The sequence below is a fragment of the Thunnus albacares genome, chromosome 22 (genome assembly GCF_914725855.1).
Source record: "Thunnus albacares chromosome 22, fThuAlb1.1, whole genome shotgun sequence".
Taxonomy (NCBI): Eukaryota; Metazoa; Chordata; class Actinopteri; order Scombriformes; family Scombridae; genus Thunnus; species Thunnus albacares.
Window position 1 is genome coordinate 5,881,570 of NC_058127.1, and position 17,156 is coordinate 5,898,725.

A 17,156-nucleotide genomic window follows, 5' to 3' on the forward strand; every position below is an offset into this window, starting at 1 on the left:
CTTTTCATCTTTAGCACTACAAAATCACTGGGTTATATTTGCATTTACTACATTTCGCATGTAACTGCCAATCCAATGGCACTCTAACACTGCAAGTATAAGTGGAGTACTGAAAGCCTGTTTTGCATTACTAGAATTTATCTGTGGTCATTAATGACATTAATGTTTTCCCTCTGAAACAATAAATGTGTTCACCTTTTCCTTTATGGCACCTAAGTTTGTGGTCAGGAGTATAGTAGATAATACAGGTCATGACATTTATTGGGATATAACAATCAGAGGTTGTGAACATTCCTGTCTCAGGAGATATGAAGGATACATGAAGGGATTGTTGTTAGAATAGAGTTATATACCTCTAAAAAAACGAATGATTATCTTTAAAAAACGACAAAAAAAGTACAAATAATTATTAGTTTTATTACAAAACGTAATGTAAATCTAGGCCCATTTGCATATAAAACAAATAAAAAACATGTAATTTTACTTTGCAAAAGCGCACGTTTAAATTAACTGTCAGAAGTGTTGTGAAAAAAATCTGTCAATTTTTAAATTTTTTAGAATTTAAATACATTAATAAACTGTCGAAATAAATGTTTTCTTTCTCTAAATGTAGGTTAACTGTACTTTTACACTGGAATTCTTATTTCAAAAATAAGCTGCAAAAATGAATTCTTCTTAAAGTAGAATAAGATTTGTCTGCATAATAACTTTAAGACACTGAAATAAACAATTAAATAATGAAAATTTGCAGCAGATCCCCCCAACAGATGTTATACCATAGAATTAAAACTTAATGCCTGTAGCAACAATATGAAAATATTTAACAATACGAATTAAAAATGACACCAGAGGTCCTTTTTTCTTTTTTATTAATATAAATCCCTTCACAACACAAAATTAAAAAAAAAAAAAAAAAAAAGATGACAAACCAATCTCTAAAATGTTTTTTTTCTGTTGGAACAGCTTATTCTATAATACAATAAAAAAAAAAGAAAGAAACCGTACCTGTTCTCACACACACGCTACATAAACACACATACATATATACACTAAATTAAAGAAATATAACAAAAAAATTCAAATATATTTAAATGGCAAAGCATAATTTATCTGCAATGGGACATAATTTGCAATCAAAAGCTGACAAACCAATCTCTTAAAACATATCAAACCATCCAAGATACAAATAATAATAATAATAAGAAGAAGAACAACAACAACATGCATTTTTTATATAAATAAATAAAATATGCATACAAACTAATAAAAACAAAAATAATATTTAATACACATATGAAATATGTATATTTAAAAATTAATAATTAAATAAATTAAAATAGTAAAGCAGAATGAATTTGCAATGGAAAATCTGAACAAGGGCTGAGTGATATGGACAATATCCAATATGACATTTTTGACCTAATACCAATATTGTGATATATTGGTTCTTTCACAAAATATTTCCACAATTAAATTTTTGATGAACAATACTTAGCAATTTAGATCAGATGACCAAGCAAGTAGAAACAAATAATAAAATGGCTACAACAGTCTAATAAAAAATTAATACGAAAAACTGTACCCTTTATTGCAATGCATCCTTTAAAGCTCATAAAAAAGGCATCTGAACGCAGACTTTCACAAGCATTTAAACACAAGAAATCTGACATCAATCCAGGTTTTAAAGGGTTAAAATGAGTAAAAGAAAAAGATAACTCTTATGCTTTATCACAATATTATGGTATCCAAAATTCCAGACGATATGCAATCTTATATTATGACATTGATAAAACATTGATATACTGTTCAGCCCTAATTTGAATATTTAAACATTAGACATTACAAATTAACAAACTAACTGGAACTAATATCCAAATTAACAAATTCAACTTGAAATGGCTTTTGGAACACACTTGGTTATACTTTTGAACTGTATGTGTAAATTTAAGGATGCATTCACCACCAAATCCGGCAATGTGGCATCTTTTCGAAGGGTTGTGTGGAGGTGTGGGAGTGTTTATTTGTGCTTTAGCTAGCTCACTCGACCACCACTGCTTTCTCTCTCTCTGTCTTCTTCTCTCTTTTTAAAATGAGTTGGGAAGCCAACTTTACTTTTGACTTTATCAAATGAAGAGAATAGCCTCCCCTCGTCTTGGTAATGTCTTTACTCCCTCATGCTACAATGAAAAATGTAATCTAAACACAAAGGCTCTTCCGGTCTGTGTGCCATAAATCATTTCATCTGATTTCGCAGGGAATAGAATTAGACAAAATAATTATATAGAAATGGCCAATCTTCTCTCTGATGGTCTCGTCTGCTTATGTTGGTCATACAGAGGCTTCATGACACTGTTTCATAACCAGTTAAAAGTTCCTTGTAGTAACTTTAATCTTATGAGGGACAAATGAAAGTTAATTTCCTGGGATATTTGGCTTTATTAACATTTCTTTTAATATCAATGGAACATTTCCAACATATGACAGCATCAATATCTAGACGGCACATAGAACTAAACAAAACAAACAAAAGTTAATGGTCATTTTCTAAAGCAAAGATACTTAAACATTTCTTTTCAAAAACTAAAACTACTGTAAAACAAAACAAAACAAAGCAACAACAACAATAAAAAACAGTAGAAAAATTACTGATATTAGTTCAGTAAATGTCAGACAACTGAAAACAAAACTTCCCTGCAGGGGTCAGAAGAGTTTCACAATGAACCACCAGCAGTTGTGTTGCTGACTTCCAGCTTCATGCTGCTCACCAGGCGTAGAGCGATGTCTGATGGCAGCCCACGTCTCACCAGTTCATCCTTAAGCTGGAGAGGGGAACAAAAAGTGGTGCTGAAATATGATCACTGTTATCTGAGATATGATATTATGATGTGGCAGAACTGATACAGATTACTCTGAACAACTTTTGTTTTCAGTCAGGAGGAACAAAACTATACTGTGCTTATATGAAACATTCTCTCTTGACACTTTCGATCTTGGATGGATACTGACATCAATATATTGTGTATGTGTGGTAAATTCAACCAAGTTCTTGGTACCCCCCCTGAGGTTTGGTCTCCCTGCCTTGAAGAGCTGTTAACAACACCAGTTTTGGCTTAAATGAAGGGCTTGACTGGAGTTTCAGTGCTCTAAGAACTCATCAAAACATTACTTTTTTCTTTCCAATTTAAAATTTTGTGTAATAATGAAAACCAACTTAAAGATCAACACAAATTAAAGCTGCAAGCAGTGTTGGTTGGAACCTCGCACTCTGGCCCGTCGGGATCAGATCATTTTGCTTTTTAAAAATGAGGGATATTGTGTGGTGTGCTTTTATTTTGAAAGATTGATTGACAGGATGAGAATTTTCTGCAGGGTGAGACATGTCTGTCTTGCTCACACCTGTGTCATCAAAATCATGCAAGTTGTGGGCCCATTCATTCGAATTTCAATTAGTAAATTGAAAACTCTTGATGAGTGTGCCAAACAAATTATTTTCCTAATTTTCATCAAGTCTATTTTTAGAAAAGGAAAGACTTTTAACCCACATCACCTGGTCAAAGTTTGATTTGAATGGAGAGTGTGAGCGAACCCACACCTTTATGAACATTTACTGCCTCCACATAGTTTTAGATACAGTCTTCATTTGAACTTTAAGTGAGTCATGAGACTTTGACCTACGAATCTTGAATTTACATGTTTTTTCTATCTTTTATTGTTTTTGAGATATTAGAGTGTGAGTTTTAAAGTCTTTTCTTGCTCCTCCTGTGATTTTATAATGAGTGTGTATTGCGAAATGTTTCACAGCACTGTGGGAGTGACATCATCAGGAGCAGTTGGAGAGGAGGATTTTAGAGTACGCTTTTTGTAAAATCTCCTCATAAATCCCATGATTTTGGTTACATCTTACATTAAAAATCATTTTGTAGTAGGAAATTTTGTGGTGAATCCATTGATACAGGTTTGAACATGGTCAGACTTATAGTTAAGAAGTCAGGAGCCTTTGTTTGACACAAAGTTCATGCCCATAGATCCCCATTGGTTTACTTTGTAAGGTGTGATTTGGCACTGCAACTTTCAGGGTTTACAAAATCCAAACCAGTCAGTTATTACAAAGTTTTTAACAACTTTTTTTCAGCACAGTGTCATAAGTCATGTATCAAAGTTTGAAGCAGATACCATTAACACCCTCGGAGGAGATAGCATTTGTTCGGGGTCCAAAATTGGGGCAAAGTCTTATTTTGAAAGGCTGATTGTGGACTTCCTGTTGGATTTAGGTCAGGGGTGTCAGCGTATGATTTGTAGGTCTTGATGAGACAAATAATTGAGTTTTGGTTTGATCTCTCTATGACATTCCTACGGGCCACGAAAAACAATAGGGTCCTCGCCCTTAGGCGAGGACTACTGTTTTACAGTAGTCTTTTTTTAATGATGTACAGTATGAGCCCATATTTATTGAAGGCTTTCTACTTTTAATCATCTATGTTGGTGCCTGTGATTGGATTTTTGGTGCCACACTCTGCAATTTATAAAGGCATATTTTATTTCCTTTTAAAAATTACAACAAAACAAAAAATATCAGCACTGACCTTCAAAATACCATATTGTTCTGTTCATTTGTAATGTGAAAAATATTTCTATGTGCCTCAATGAGCTTGTGTGTTCTGGTTTGATCAATCTCAAAAAGAAGTTATTTCTAACAGACATTTCTGCTGCATTGCAAACATAGTGATGAGAGAAGTCTGGCAATGTACCAGTGCTACTATTATGTAATTAAAAACATGTCAATGAGCCACGTCACTACACTGGATCACACGTTCCTTCATCATGAAGAGTATGGGCACGTTAGTCTGTTTAGAAACGGCTCCAAAGACTGAGACTTCTTATGACTTCTTCAAAGACTTCTAAAGGCTTCTTATTTTCAGGTGATTATACACTAATTAAAACAAACTTATGAATATTATATTCCATTTCTGCCAAGTCTGTTCCACTAGTTGCCACTAAGTCCACACACTGCACCTTTAACTTAAAAGATTGTGATATTTATCGTTAGTGTGCAGGCATATGTTACATGACATTGTCTCTCAAATGACACACGTTGGTACCTACCCTTGTTTATTCATGTATTTGTTACAAATTCTATATCAGTATATCAGTAAATAAGATATCCACAGCATCCATCTGATGCTTTGACACGATTGGATGAGAAGAGATTTACCTGTTGGATGACAGTATTTCTGATGTAGTCCTCAGATAGTGGAGATGAAGAGGAAATCCTCATATTCAGACCTACAACAACTAGAAACACAATGGCTACATTACAATGAAGGCCAGAAGGGTGCTGAAACTAAGTAATACAGTAATAAAATACATTCACAGGCCACTCAGTGATGGTTAAAACATCATCATTCGTCATACTCACAGTTGTTTGAGATGTTGAGAGTTGTGTCTTGAGGTGTAGCAACTGAATGTGGACTTGTTGAACTTTGTGTAGTAGATGTATTGTTTGGTGTTGCGGTCTGTGGTGCAGTTGCTGAAGAAAAATTGGTTGCACTTGCAGTTGTAGAGGAGACGTTTGTTGAACTTTGTGTAGTAGATGTATTGTTGTGTGTTGCAGTGTGTGGTGCAGTTGTTGAAGAAAAATTGGTTGCACTTGCAGTTGTAGAGGAGACGTTTGTTGAACTTTGTGTAGTAGATGTATCGTTGGGTGTTGTGGTTTGTGGTGTAGTTGTCGAAGAAAGATTGGTTGCAATTGCAGTTGTAGAAGAGACGTTTGTTGGACTTTGTGTAGTAGATATATCATTGGGTGTTGTGGTTTGTGGTGTAGTTGTCCAAGAAAAAGTGGTTGTCTTTTGTGGTGTAGTAATAGAGGGAATGGTGGTTGTACTTTTAGTTGGTGTAGTAGTTATTGGTTCTGTAAACAAAAGTGAATATAAAAGATAGATTATACATTCATTTTATTAATTCAGGAAATCATCAATGGAATTTAAAACATGAAAAAACAGGGAAGAGCTCTACTCACCAGTTCCAGCGGTCACAATGACACATCTAAACTCCGAGTGATATTTGGCTGAACTGTGGAGATAAATCAATACTGTAGCTTATTTACAAAATGATGTTGCAAATTATTTTTTAAATATTTTAACAGACAGTTTTTTGTTCAAGAGAGAAATGTAATGCAGAAGTAAGTGTCCATACATACAGTGCTCAACAGTTAATTTTATTTATGGTTGCTATTGCAGATGGGACAAAACTTGCTATCGCAAACATTCTTCCATTTTAAAGGAATAGTTTGACATTTTGTGAAATATGCTTTCTTTCTGAGTGTTAGATGAGGAGATTGATATCACTCAAATGAATTTATTTTTTACACATTAATTTTTGTACCAATTAAACAAGATCTAATGTGTTAATTCATGAGCATTAGAAGTTTTTTACCTTTAGACAGAGCCAGGCTAGCTGGTTCCCATCAGTTTTTAGTCATTATGCTTAGCTAAACTAATTTCCTGGCTGTAGCTTCATATTTTCTGTACAGACATAACAGTGGTATCAATCTTCACAAAATGTGAAATTATTCCTTTAAAGTTCAATATCCGAGACAACACAGAAGTAATGTTATGAGTGAATTTTGAAGGAAAAAGTAAAAATTAAAGCAGAAAATGCTACTCTCTCAACTGATAACATTCCCCAAAACACCTTTCTTTTATAATATCTGAATGTATGCATTAATGACCTGAAATGTATTTTGTAAGCAACACAATTTAGTTTTTAATTAAGTTACTTCTACAGTTGTTCCCTATACTTTTCTAAAGGATAATGTTCATGGGACTGACTTCGACTCTGCCTGGACGACAAAACAGACAGGGTAGCTTTTTCCATTTTCACTCTCAGACGGTGTCCATCTCAGGATGAACTGTCCTGTTCCCAATGTAGTCTCATTTATGTTGTGTGGCCCGCTGAACAGCAGCTCAGAGATCCTGTAACAAAGAGAAGAGAAAAAAAGGCTTGTCAAGTTAAATACACATTTCCAAATCCTCCCCACCCACAAATGGAGTAAAGTTGTTTTCCGTGATGGCATGATTGCTGCTTTGGCATCTAACTCAGCTTTCTCTTTAATTTTGTTTCCTTTATGACAGTCGAGTCAAATGAGCTAACCAGTATTAACGTTTAAAACTCTACACTTGTGAAACTAATCCTAATTGGTGCAAAGTCAGCAGGTGCTTACACACAATGTATTGTAGGAAGTATTTCATCTTTTTTTTTGGCTTTGAATGCATAGTGTTGTTTCTAATTAACCTACTGTCTGTAAGGCAAGGCGATGCAAGTTTATTTGTATAGCACATTTAACAACAAGTTCACAGTGTTTCACATAAAACATTAAAAGCATTAAGACAAGGTGCAAAAGCAACACATAAAACAACATTTAAATACAATTAAAAATAGTTAGTAAAGAGTTGGGAGAATCCAAAATAAAAATAAGCTTATATAGCATAAGATAGAATTAAAGTTACAGTGCAGTGCAGGAAATGAATCAAAAGCCTCAAATTTGATTTAATCAAAGGCAGTGGTAAACAGAAAAGTCATCAGCCTTGATTTAAAAGAACAGAGTTGCAGCAGACCAGCAGTTTTCTGGGAGTTTGTTCAGATATGTGGAGCATAAATCTGAACACTCCCTGTTCATGTTTAGTTTTGACTTTGGGATTGAAGGCAGATCTGTCCCAGATGACCAGAGAGGTCTGGAAGGTTCATAACGTAGTAGAAGATCAAAAATGTATTTTGGTCCTAAACCATTCAGTGCTTTACAATCCAACAGCAGTATTTTGAAATCAATTGTTTGACAAACAGGAAGCCAGTGTAAAGACCTCAGAACTGCAGTGATGTGATCCACTTTCTTAGTCTTAGTGAGGACTCGAGCAGCAGTGTTCTAAATCAGCTGCAATGGTCTGATTGATTTTTTAAGGACACCTGTAAAGACTTTCTTATAGTAGTCAAGTCTACTGAAGATAAAGGCATGGACAAGTTATTCCACTTTTAGTCGTTCTTTCTTGGCTCCAAAAACAATTACTTCAGTTTTGTCTTTGTCTAATTGAAGAAAATTCTGGTACATCCAATCGTTGATTTGTTCAATGCACTTACTCAGTGCTTGTATGGGATTATGTTCCCCTGGTGATATGGTTATGTAAATTTGTGTGTCATCTGCATAATTATGGTAACATATTTTGTTGTTTTCCATAATCTGAGCCAATGGGAGCATGTAGATGTTAAACAGAAGAGGCCCCAGAATGGAGCCTTGGGGAACTCTGCATGTCATTTTTGTCCTCTCAGATGTGTAATTACCTATAGACACAAAGTAGCTCCTGCTTTTTAAGTAAAAATTCACACTGGTTTGGTACTGTGCCAGAAAGTCCCACCCAGTTTTCCCATCTAGTAATATGTTGTAGTCGACAATGTTGAATACAGCACTGAGATCTAGTAATACTAAGACTGAAATTCTGCAACTGTTTGTTTTTAAGTGGATGTCACTGAAGACCTTAACAAGAGCTGTCTCAGTGCTGTGATGTGGGCAAAATGCAGACATCCTAACATCACTATACAACTGGTACTGTTGCACTCTTGTCAATCCAGCCTTGTGCATTGGCACTGGGGTTACACAACACAACAGATCAGATTCCTTGTGCATCTAACGTCGATAACTACTTTTTGTCTAATCAGAGAGTGTTCCACAGGAGATCATTTGCCTGTCGTATTTTGATATCTAAATCCTTTTAAAAGTGTTCTCTTTTGACTTACGTGGAGTTATTTGCTTGTGCATTGATGCTGATTTCCAGGGTCTGACTGGCAGGGGTGTACAGTTGAGCTCTGTTGGCTGGGGTTGGAGGCAGGAACTTGGGCAGGTAGAGTCCCTCTGTGCAGGATGGCACCACAGGATCCACTGGAACAATAAAGAAAAAGTTGTTCTGTCCATCAGTCAATCTACCATTTTGGTCTGGACTACAATATCTTGGCAACTGCTGGATGGATTGCCATAAAATGTTGTTTGTCCCCCAGAAGATGAATCCTAATAACTGGTTATAAAACAGCGCTTGAGAGAGAAGTTAAATCCTGACTCCTTTCTCACATCCCAAGAACAGGCCAACCATGGCGTGAAGTGGGTGTGAATATTGGATTGTCAGAAATTGTACAGAAATTGTCAAAGCCCTCCTAATTCCGATATCAGCCAAAGTGTGGGTGGAGGGGAGGCATTTCCAAAGCTGTTTGGCCACCTTAAAAGCAGTTCTGTCAAAGCATACTGTCCCCCTAAGAGTCTATGGCTTCAACATTTAATGTCAGCATGCTAACATGCTTATGTTTTGCTAGTATAATGTTTACCTTGTTTATCATCTTCCTTTAGCATTTCACCATGCTAACATTTGCTAATTAGCATGAAAAACAACGTACAGCTGAGGCTGATGTGAATGTCATTAGTTTTGCAGGTATTTGGTCATAAACTAAAATATTGGACAAAATGAAATTTTGGCCTGATGATGGGGTTATATATAAATGTCTGTAGCAAAATTCTTGACAATCCATCCCATAGTTGTTGAGACATTTCACACCACAAATGTCAACCTCATGGTGGCGCTAGAAGAAAAGTCAGGGAATCACCAAAGTCATTAGGATTCATTTTCTGGAAACCACGAACATTTGTACAGTAAGCAGTTATTGAGATATTTCAGTCTGAACCAAAGAGGTGGACCTACCAACTGACAGACAAACATTGCCATCCAGGCTATAAATCCAGGCTATCAAAACATCAAATCTTACCCTTTAATGCAAACTGGACAGGTATTTTGCTGATAGCATTGCTGGTAGTTTTCACCTCCTGTGAACCATTGGTTTGAATCAGTTTGATCGTCTCTCTGGGAAAGTCCTCCATCACCAGCTGCACGACGTACGCACCTTCATTACTGCTACTGGTGGGGCTGAATGACAGAGTACAAGACTGCAAAAGAATAAACCAGAGTCAGAGAAAATTAGAGACAACCTCAAACCCACTAGTTCAGTTCATGTAATAACATTAAGGCTATAAAGCTATTTTAACACCAGTCAAAATTATGATCAGCTTTTGTTTTTTTACTTGTTTTCACAGTTTGGAAAACTGGAACAATGTGGTCTCCACACAACAAGGCTGTTCACCATTGATGTTTTCATAAATTGTATTCTCACTTGAAAACCACGATAAATATGTGTTTTTTGGACTGACTTTACTTATTTGCGCCAAATATGTTGACTTGGATTATAATGGTGTCATCTTCAAGCGCTAGTGTCTGTTGCATCAGTATCTGCCCAGTTTGTTATAAAACATGAGATTTATTCACATAAGAGTTAATGTAGACAATGGCTACTCACTGATGAGAGGTTGAGAACAGACGGTGGTGTGCAGGGGTTACACTCTTGTAATGTGTCATTTCCATATCTGCATTTAACCTCGTCTCCATCAGGGTCGAACGCCAAAAGGTTGAAATCTCTCAGACAGTTTGAAGGAACTCTGAGAGAGTGTGTGTGTGTGACAGAGAGAGAGAGAGAATTTTTTTAAATGCCTTTTATAATATTGTATTTAATATTATTGTTGATATTTACATGTTATTGTGTAAATATTAATCATCCGTCAACGTTTACAATTTTTTGTACTGCTTTGGCAATATAGGTTTCTGATCTGTCATGCCAATAAAGCTTATTTGAATTTGAATTTGAATTTGAGAGAGAGACTGTTTGGCATTGTACATGCGTTTCCATGTAAGGCAGTTTTCAGGCAGCCAACCTGTGCCAAAATACATGTCAGACCTGTTTTTAATGAGATAAAGGTAAAGGTCAACTGTCAGTCTAGTGAATGACATTCTAATTGAATTCTATGGAACCTTAATTACTTTTTCTTAAATGTTTTTCTCCAGGAAACTACCATGCACCTTTTTGAATTTAGGCTTGAACTTAAACACAAGTCAACAGATTTCCCCTTTAAAAGGTATTTGCCCATAAAGCAGTCATTTTTAATACCTTCTTTTGTGCATAACAAGTTTCAATCTCGGGGATAAAATAAAAAACCCTACGAAGTTCACTCTATGACATAAACTATAGCAAAGAATGCTGGAGGTGATACTTGAGCTGCAGAATACATTAGCACACATTTTTATATTGTGAAATTGGTATCTATAGATATATCTGTTTGTTTTTGAATGTTTTTTTAATTAATGCAGCATTTACACATATTATTTAATCAAATGAAAAATCCAATAATGCATTTAAAGTTCTGTTCATTGATTTGCAACACCCAGAGATACTAAAGGATAGCTACCACAGTATAAACATCTCTGAGGGATGACAAATTTATATTGTTTGATGGAATAAACAGCTGTTTTCAAATGAAAACACAAACACCATCAATCTGACCTCGTTGTTTATGTAAGTTACTGAAGTGCTAAATATATTTTGATAGCAAAATGTGACCCAGCAAAATTGTTTAAATACATACAGTAATTAATAAAGGAAAACAGTGAGTAGGCTTACCTCGCAACAGGCAGTATGGTAGTCTGTGGTGATGTGTTGGCTTGGCCGGTGTCTGACCGGTTCCTCAGTTCCACCAGAGTCACAGCTCTCCAATATTCAATGTTATTTTTAGTATTGTTTATCCAGCTATTGCCCGCCAACCTTTGGTGGAAGTTCATGGAAAAATCAGTTATTATTTTGCTGCACAGAACCTGTATCCATGTGTAAATAAATAATTGGCTTTCCAGGAGGCACCAGCACATCAACACTGACCTTTGGCATGAAAAAAAAAAATCCAAACCACCTCCACCAAAGTGTGGAGGTGGTTTGGATTCCAGGTGGAGGTGGCCTTCAGTGACAATTTGAAAATGACAATGTTTGGCCTGCCGTGAAACAACGGATGGATGGACTTGACCAATTAAAATTTTTACAAAGTACACTCACACCAGCTGAAACGGAGCGTTGCTGGGAACCAGCCGAGTTGAGATTCCCTCTGTCTGACACCATGCATCGCGCTCCTCGACGATGTTGCCCGTCACTGAGCTCGCACTTCCACAATTCCCGCTGAGGCACGTCCACGTTCCATTTCTGCAAGAATGGAAGTTCGACTTATAGCGAACTACCACCTGTAGTATTATAATGAAGAGATGTTATGGCATTAATGACAACAGCCATGATACAAAAGGGATGTTAACTTGGGAAAAGATGATACTTTGAGGACATTTATCTGTGAACCTGCTGATATACAAAAGTATCTTAATAAAATTATCTATATTGTTTTCTTGAGATAACAGGATAAGTATCAAGATCTGATTTCCCAACAGAGAAATCACATTGTTTTATGCGGGTGATTAAAAACAACAAGAACCTCAAGGAAAGATGTTTTCCAAAAGTCTGTGAATCATTTTTTGGAAAAAAAAAATCTAATTTGAATCCTTTATTGTACAGTATATTTTTGAATAATTATATAATTACCCAAATCCCAGAAATATTGTTTTTTCTGTTTCTATTCCTTAAAGGTCAGACTTATTTACATGACACTGTCACAAGTTTATGTGCTGTCAAATTTCTTCTTATTGCATTTTCAAAAGGTGAACAACTTGGATTAGAAAGAAAATGTACGTACCGTGACAGATCCATCTGCGTGAGTGTTTTTTGGGTAGTAGGTCATCACTGTCCCATAAAAATGACTGGCCTGGGAGCTGCAAACCAGCAGCAGCAGCAGCAGCAGAAGGTGCAACATAGTGAATATAATCACCACACTACAGAAAGATGATAAATGAATACCAACACTAACCCATGTACTTCCAAAGACAGCCTCTTTTCGCTCTCTCACTCCCTTTTTATTTATCTGTGACCTACACGGAAGAATGATTAGATTGAAAGCAAACAATACACAAGGTCTGGAATAAGGAAATGTCTCATGTCCTGGTTAAAAGTTTATGATTAGAATTGACAAATATAAAGAGAAACATTCATGTAAACAGAAGATAGAAATCTACCATCTCATCCAAAAAAAACATCTCTTTGATGACTGGTCTGACTGCACCACTGGTGAATTGGGAGCTGTTGATGTTGAGAGCATATGAAAGGATATCGCTGACAGTTTTCTACACTGGAACACTAATCTTCCCCAGGTTTGCTGTATCTCAGTTAGGCTGTGATAATTTGACTAAATTTGACTAGGCAAATTTTAGTTTGTATATGCTTCAGAGGCACGAAATTATCACAAACTAATTACCACTCACCTTGGGCCCTGGATTAGATGTGATGTTAAAAGTTTAAAAGTTTTTGTCTTAAACATCAGAGGCTTCTGGCTGTTATTACTATGAGGAAAATCACTTCATTGGTAGCTGGACTGATTCCAAAACTTAGTCTGGAGCAAAGAAAGACAGTACATACAGTCAAATTTGTGTCCCAACAATGAACAATGAACCATCTGAAAAGAATCAGCACCTGGGTAGACACATGTCTGTAAACCATTACCATCAAAAGTCTGATAGGGTGGAGGGACCAGTTCTTAGTGTGCGTTCAAAAGAAAATGCCACTGTGTCTAAAAATGCAAAGGTTGGCGTGACAAAATGTAATTCAATCCAGAAACCTCTGTTTTCAATGATTTCAAGGTAAAAAACAAAACAAAAAACATATGCGCATTTATATATATAATGTATGTATGTGTGTATGGGGACTTTTGGAGATTCTGTACTTTTGACTGATAGGGTATATATATATATATAAGATAAGTGTGTGTGTGTTTGTGTATAGGTAAAGCTACTGTATATTTAATTTATTTTTTATTCATTACTTCACCTATATAACATATACATGTATAACTTAAGCTATGTCTATAAGAACCATTACTTCTGCACATACAGTATTTTGCACAACTTCTATTTTTAAAACCCACAAGTCAGGTCATATATAGTCTAAGTATTGTAATATTTATATAATGTTTATAATGTATAATAATATTATAATGTATATCGATTTAATTAACTTGACTTTTTATTTTGTTGTGTTTATTAAGGTACTCCTAGTTCTGTTTCCTTGTTTCCTGCACTGCTGTAACATGCAAATATTCTCTCTAGAACTTAATAAAGTCTTATCTTATCTAACACACACACACACACACACACACACACACACACACACACACACACACACACACACACACAGTCTCTCTCTCTTTTTCTCCTATACACTTACTCACCCCCCACCAAACACACACACTCTTTTCCCCACTATACAATATTTATATATTTAGCAGAAGTATTTATCTCCCATCACTTATGTGCAGTACACGTATTTATATATTTACCATTTATGTGCAATGTTGCACCTTTGCACCAACTAATGTGCAATATAATGTATATTTGTATATATTTTATCTTGTCTCTCTCTTATCTTCCTCTTCTCTCTCATTTTATTATATATTTTAAGATATGAAAAGAGGCCAAATTTCACTGCCTTCATTGTTGCCACCCGATGTGTTGCTGTGCATGTCCAGTCAAGTCAAGTCAAGTCAAGTCTAGTCAAGTCAATTTTATTTATATAGCGCCAAATCACAACAGAAGTTATCTCAGGGCACTTTTCACATAGAGCAGGTCTAGACTGTACTCTATAATTTACAGAGACCCAACATTCCCCCATGAACAAGCACTTGGCAACAGCAGCAAAAGAAAACTTCCCTTTAATGGCAGGAAATCTTGAGCAGCACTGGTTTGGTTGAGAGAGAAAGAAGGAGGGGGAGAGGGGAGAAAGAGACAGAGAAGCACAGCAACAACAACAATAATAATAATAGAACTATAATAATAATAATAATAGCAGGCATTGGACAATAAAACATATTGACTCTCTTGAATCTTATCTTACAGTGTCCCAAATCTTAAATGTTTTATGATCCACCTTTGGTTTTTTAAATTTCTATACAAAAACAAAGGTGGGTTGTTAAACATTTGCGATAACATTACTGTGTCCCGCTCAATTTTGAAACCAAACCTGAATGGAAAGTGGGTATGGAGAGCCCTTTAATTCAAAACCCTACCCAAACTTCACACCACCTATCCAGTTACCAGACACCAGGGATCCTCACCAGACACCACCTATCCAGTCATCCTGTGCTGCCACCCAGTGGACAATGGGTGTCAGCACTACTTTTTAACTTCAGCAGTGTTTACATTAGCAAAGAGTAATAATTGTTAGCTTACGGATAGATTAACAGGACATTCCATAGATGTTGGGCCTATATGCTTTGAACTCAGCCACATCATTACATATTTTTGTTTTTTACATCTTTGAACTGTTTTCAATAGAAAAGTGACTACTCTAGTTATTACACAATATGGGGTGCTGAAATTGAGTAAAGGAGATTATATACCAGGTACACATTTTAAGCACATCCAAATTCCTCTTTTAAAAAAAAAATCATCTGAACAAAACTTGATATGCATAGAAAACCTGCACACCAAGGCAAATGGGGATTTTTTGTCCAGAAAATAAAAAGGAACCCTCATACAGTGATGATTCTATGACTCTTGATATCAAATATGATATACAGTGTCAAGTTCAGGGACAACAATGCAGCAACTGATGTTGTAACATCTGTTTTCATCGTTTTTACCTCTTGTTCCTACTTATAGACATCACATGGATGATCACAGCATGAAACATACATTTGTCATACTTACAATCGTAGGACTTTGGGTACTTGTTGTTGCTGTTGGTGTTGTTGTAAAGGCAACAGTCGTAATTTGTGTGGGTATGACAGTTGGTGTTGTGATTATGGTTTCTGGTGTAGTTGTTACTGTAGTTGTTGAATGAGTGGATGCAGTTGTGTTAGTTGTCGGGTCCATAAACAAAATTGAAAATTAAAGATTGATTATATATTAGCTTTATCAATCCAGGAAACCGGGTGTTCAGTACATGTACAACTAGTTTGGAGCCAGAAGAAAGAATAACAATTGTCACAGGTGGTGTGTATCAGGCAGCAGGGTAGGGACCCAAAAGCAGACTATACAGTCAGGCATGGACAGTTCAGTAAATTTATTGTCAAAAGTGAAGATACAAAAGCTCACAGGCATGAGTGGCAAGTCCAAACAGTCTAAATAGCAGACACTGGTCCTTTAAAAGACTGTTCTACTTCAGCTGTTTTTACACAACATTTTAACTCAGTACGTTCGCCTTACAATGATGAAAGTTGGGAAGTCAAAGAAAATTCAATGTGTGCTATCCAGTACTTGCCATTTGTGGCCACAAATAGGTCCATGGTGTACACAAAATCAACAGCAACAGCAGCAAAAACACTGAAGACAGTTGTTGGTTAGCAAAATAAAAACTTTTTTAAAAATTCTTCAGCAGAAACATGTTTTTACATTCATACATAAAGCCATTACAACCACAGGCTTAAGTAGTTTGTGTCTTTGAAGGTTGCCAACCTATTGGAGGAAAAACAGCCAGAAGGAGCAGAATAAAGGACCCTGACTTTAAGGGGAGAAAATGTGTTATACATTTATTTCCTCCAAGCAGATTTAACATCCCTAAATCTCTCTGTGAGGTTCGGTGTCTGACTGTGTGCTACAAATAGAAAGCAGTTGATTGCACTTTCTCGCATTGTTTAGATTTTAAATACTCAATTCAGTTGCACCATATAATTTTAAATACTGATAATAAATTGTTTCACTGTAATTAAAAGTGTGAGCATGCACAATGATGTTGTGTTATTTGAAACATGGAAGCCATCTGAATCATTATTATTTTATACACAAACAGAAGAGTAATAAAGTGGTTGACTAATCAATTTGATTATCTAATTCAAAAGAATGCTCTATATTAAAAATAGTGAGTAAAAATAATGTTATGTGTGTTGCTAATTTCTGCTCACACACAGGCTGTACATCTAAACTGCAAACATTATGCTAAAAAAATATTCACATTTCTTTTCAAAAACTAAAACTACTGTAAAAAACAAAACAAAACAACAACAACAATAAAAAACTGTAGAAAATGACTGATATTAGTTCAGTAAATGTCAGACAACTGAAAACAAAACTTCCCTGCAGGGGTCAGTAGAGTTTCAAAATGAACCACCAGCAGTTGTTTTCCTGACTTCCAGCTTCATGCTGCTCACCAGGCGTAGAGCG

The 17,156-nt window shown here is 35.7% G+C and overlaps 1 protein-coding gene and 2 long non-coding RNA genes across 3 annotated transcripts; all 3 read right to left on the reverse strand.

Annotated features, from left to right (window-relative positions):
* Positions 1 to 2,094: 2,094 nt before the first annotated feature.
* On the reverse strand, positions 2,095 to 5,738 carry LOC122974017. Its single transcript, XR_006400200.1, has 3 exons — positions 5,417 to 5,738; positions 5,213 to 5,292; positions 2,095 to 2,819 (listed from the first exon to the last, which is right to left on the reverse strand). It is a non-coding gene; the product is annotated as an uncharacterized LOC122974017 (long non-coding RNA).
* Positions 5,739 to 6,016: 278 nt separating this feature from the next.
* On the reverse strand, positions 6,017 to 8,927 carry LOC122973254. The gene is made up of 3 exons (XR_006399968.1): positions 8,785 to 8,927; positions 6,828 to 6,971; positions 6,017 to 6,069 (listed from the first exon to the last, which is right to left on the reverse strand). It is a non-coding gene; the product is annotated as an uncharacterized LOC122973254 (long non-coding RNA).
* An 860-nt stretch (positions 8,928 to 9,787) lies between these two features.
* On the reverse strand, positions 9,788 to 12,657 carry LOC122974463. The gene is made up of 5 exons (XM_044342496.1): positions 12,644 to 12,657; positions 11,962 to 12,105; positions 11,539 to 11,679; positions 10,384 to 10,522; positions 9,788 to 9,976 (listed from the first exon to the last, which is right to left on the reverse strand). The coding sequence occupies exons 1-5, from the start codon at positions 12,655 to 12,657 to the stop codon at positions 9,788 to 9,790; spliced, it is 627 nt and encodes a 208-aa protein (XP_044198431.1).
* Positions 12,658 to 17,156: the final 4,499 nt, after the last annotated feature.

What these genes read in the sequence shown, in the direction of transcription:
- LOC122974463 (XM_044342496.1), bottom strand. An exon ending in AACGCTCCGTTTCAGCTGGT is followed by an intron (nt 11,680 to 11,961) that starts GTGAGTGTACTT and finishes CTTCCACCAAAG; the next exon opens with GTTGGCGGGCAATAGCTGGA. An exon ending in CTGTTCTCAACCTCTCATCA is followed by an intron (nt 9,977 to 10,383) that starts GTGAGTAGCCAT and finishes ATTCTTTTGCAG; the next exon opens with TCTTGTACTCTGTCATTCAG.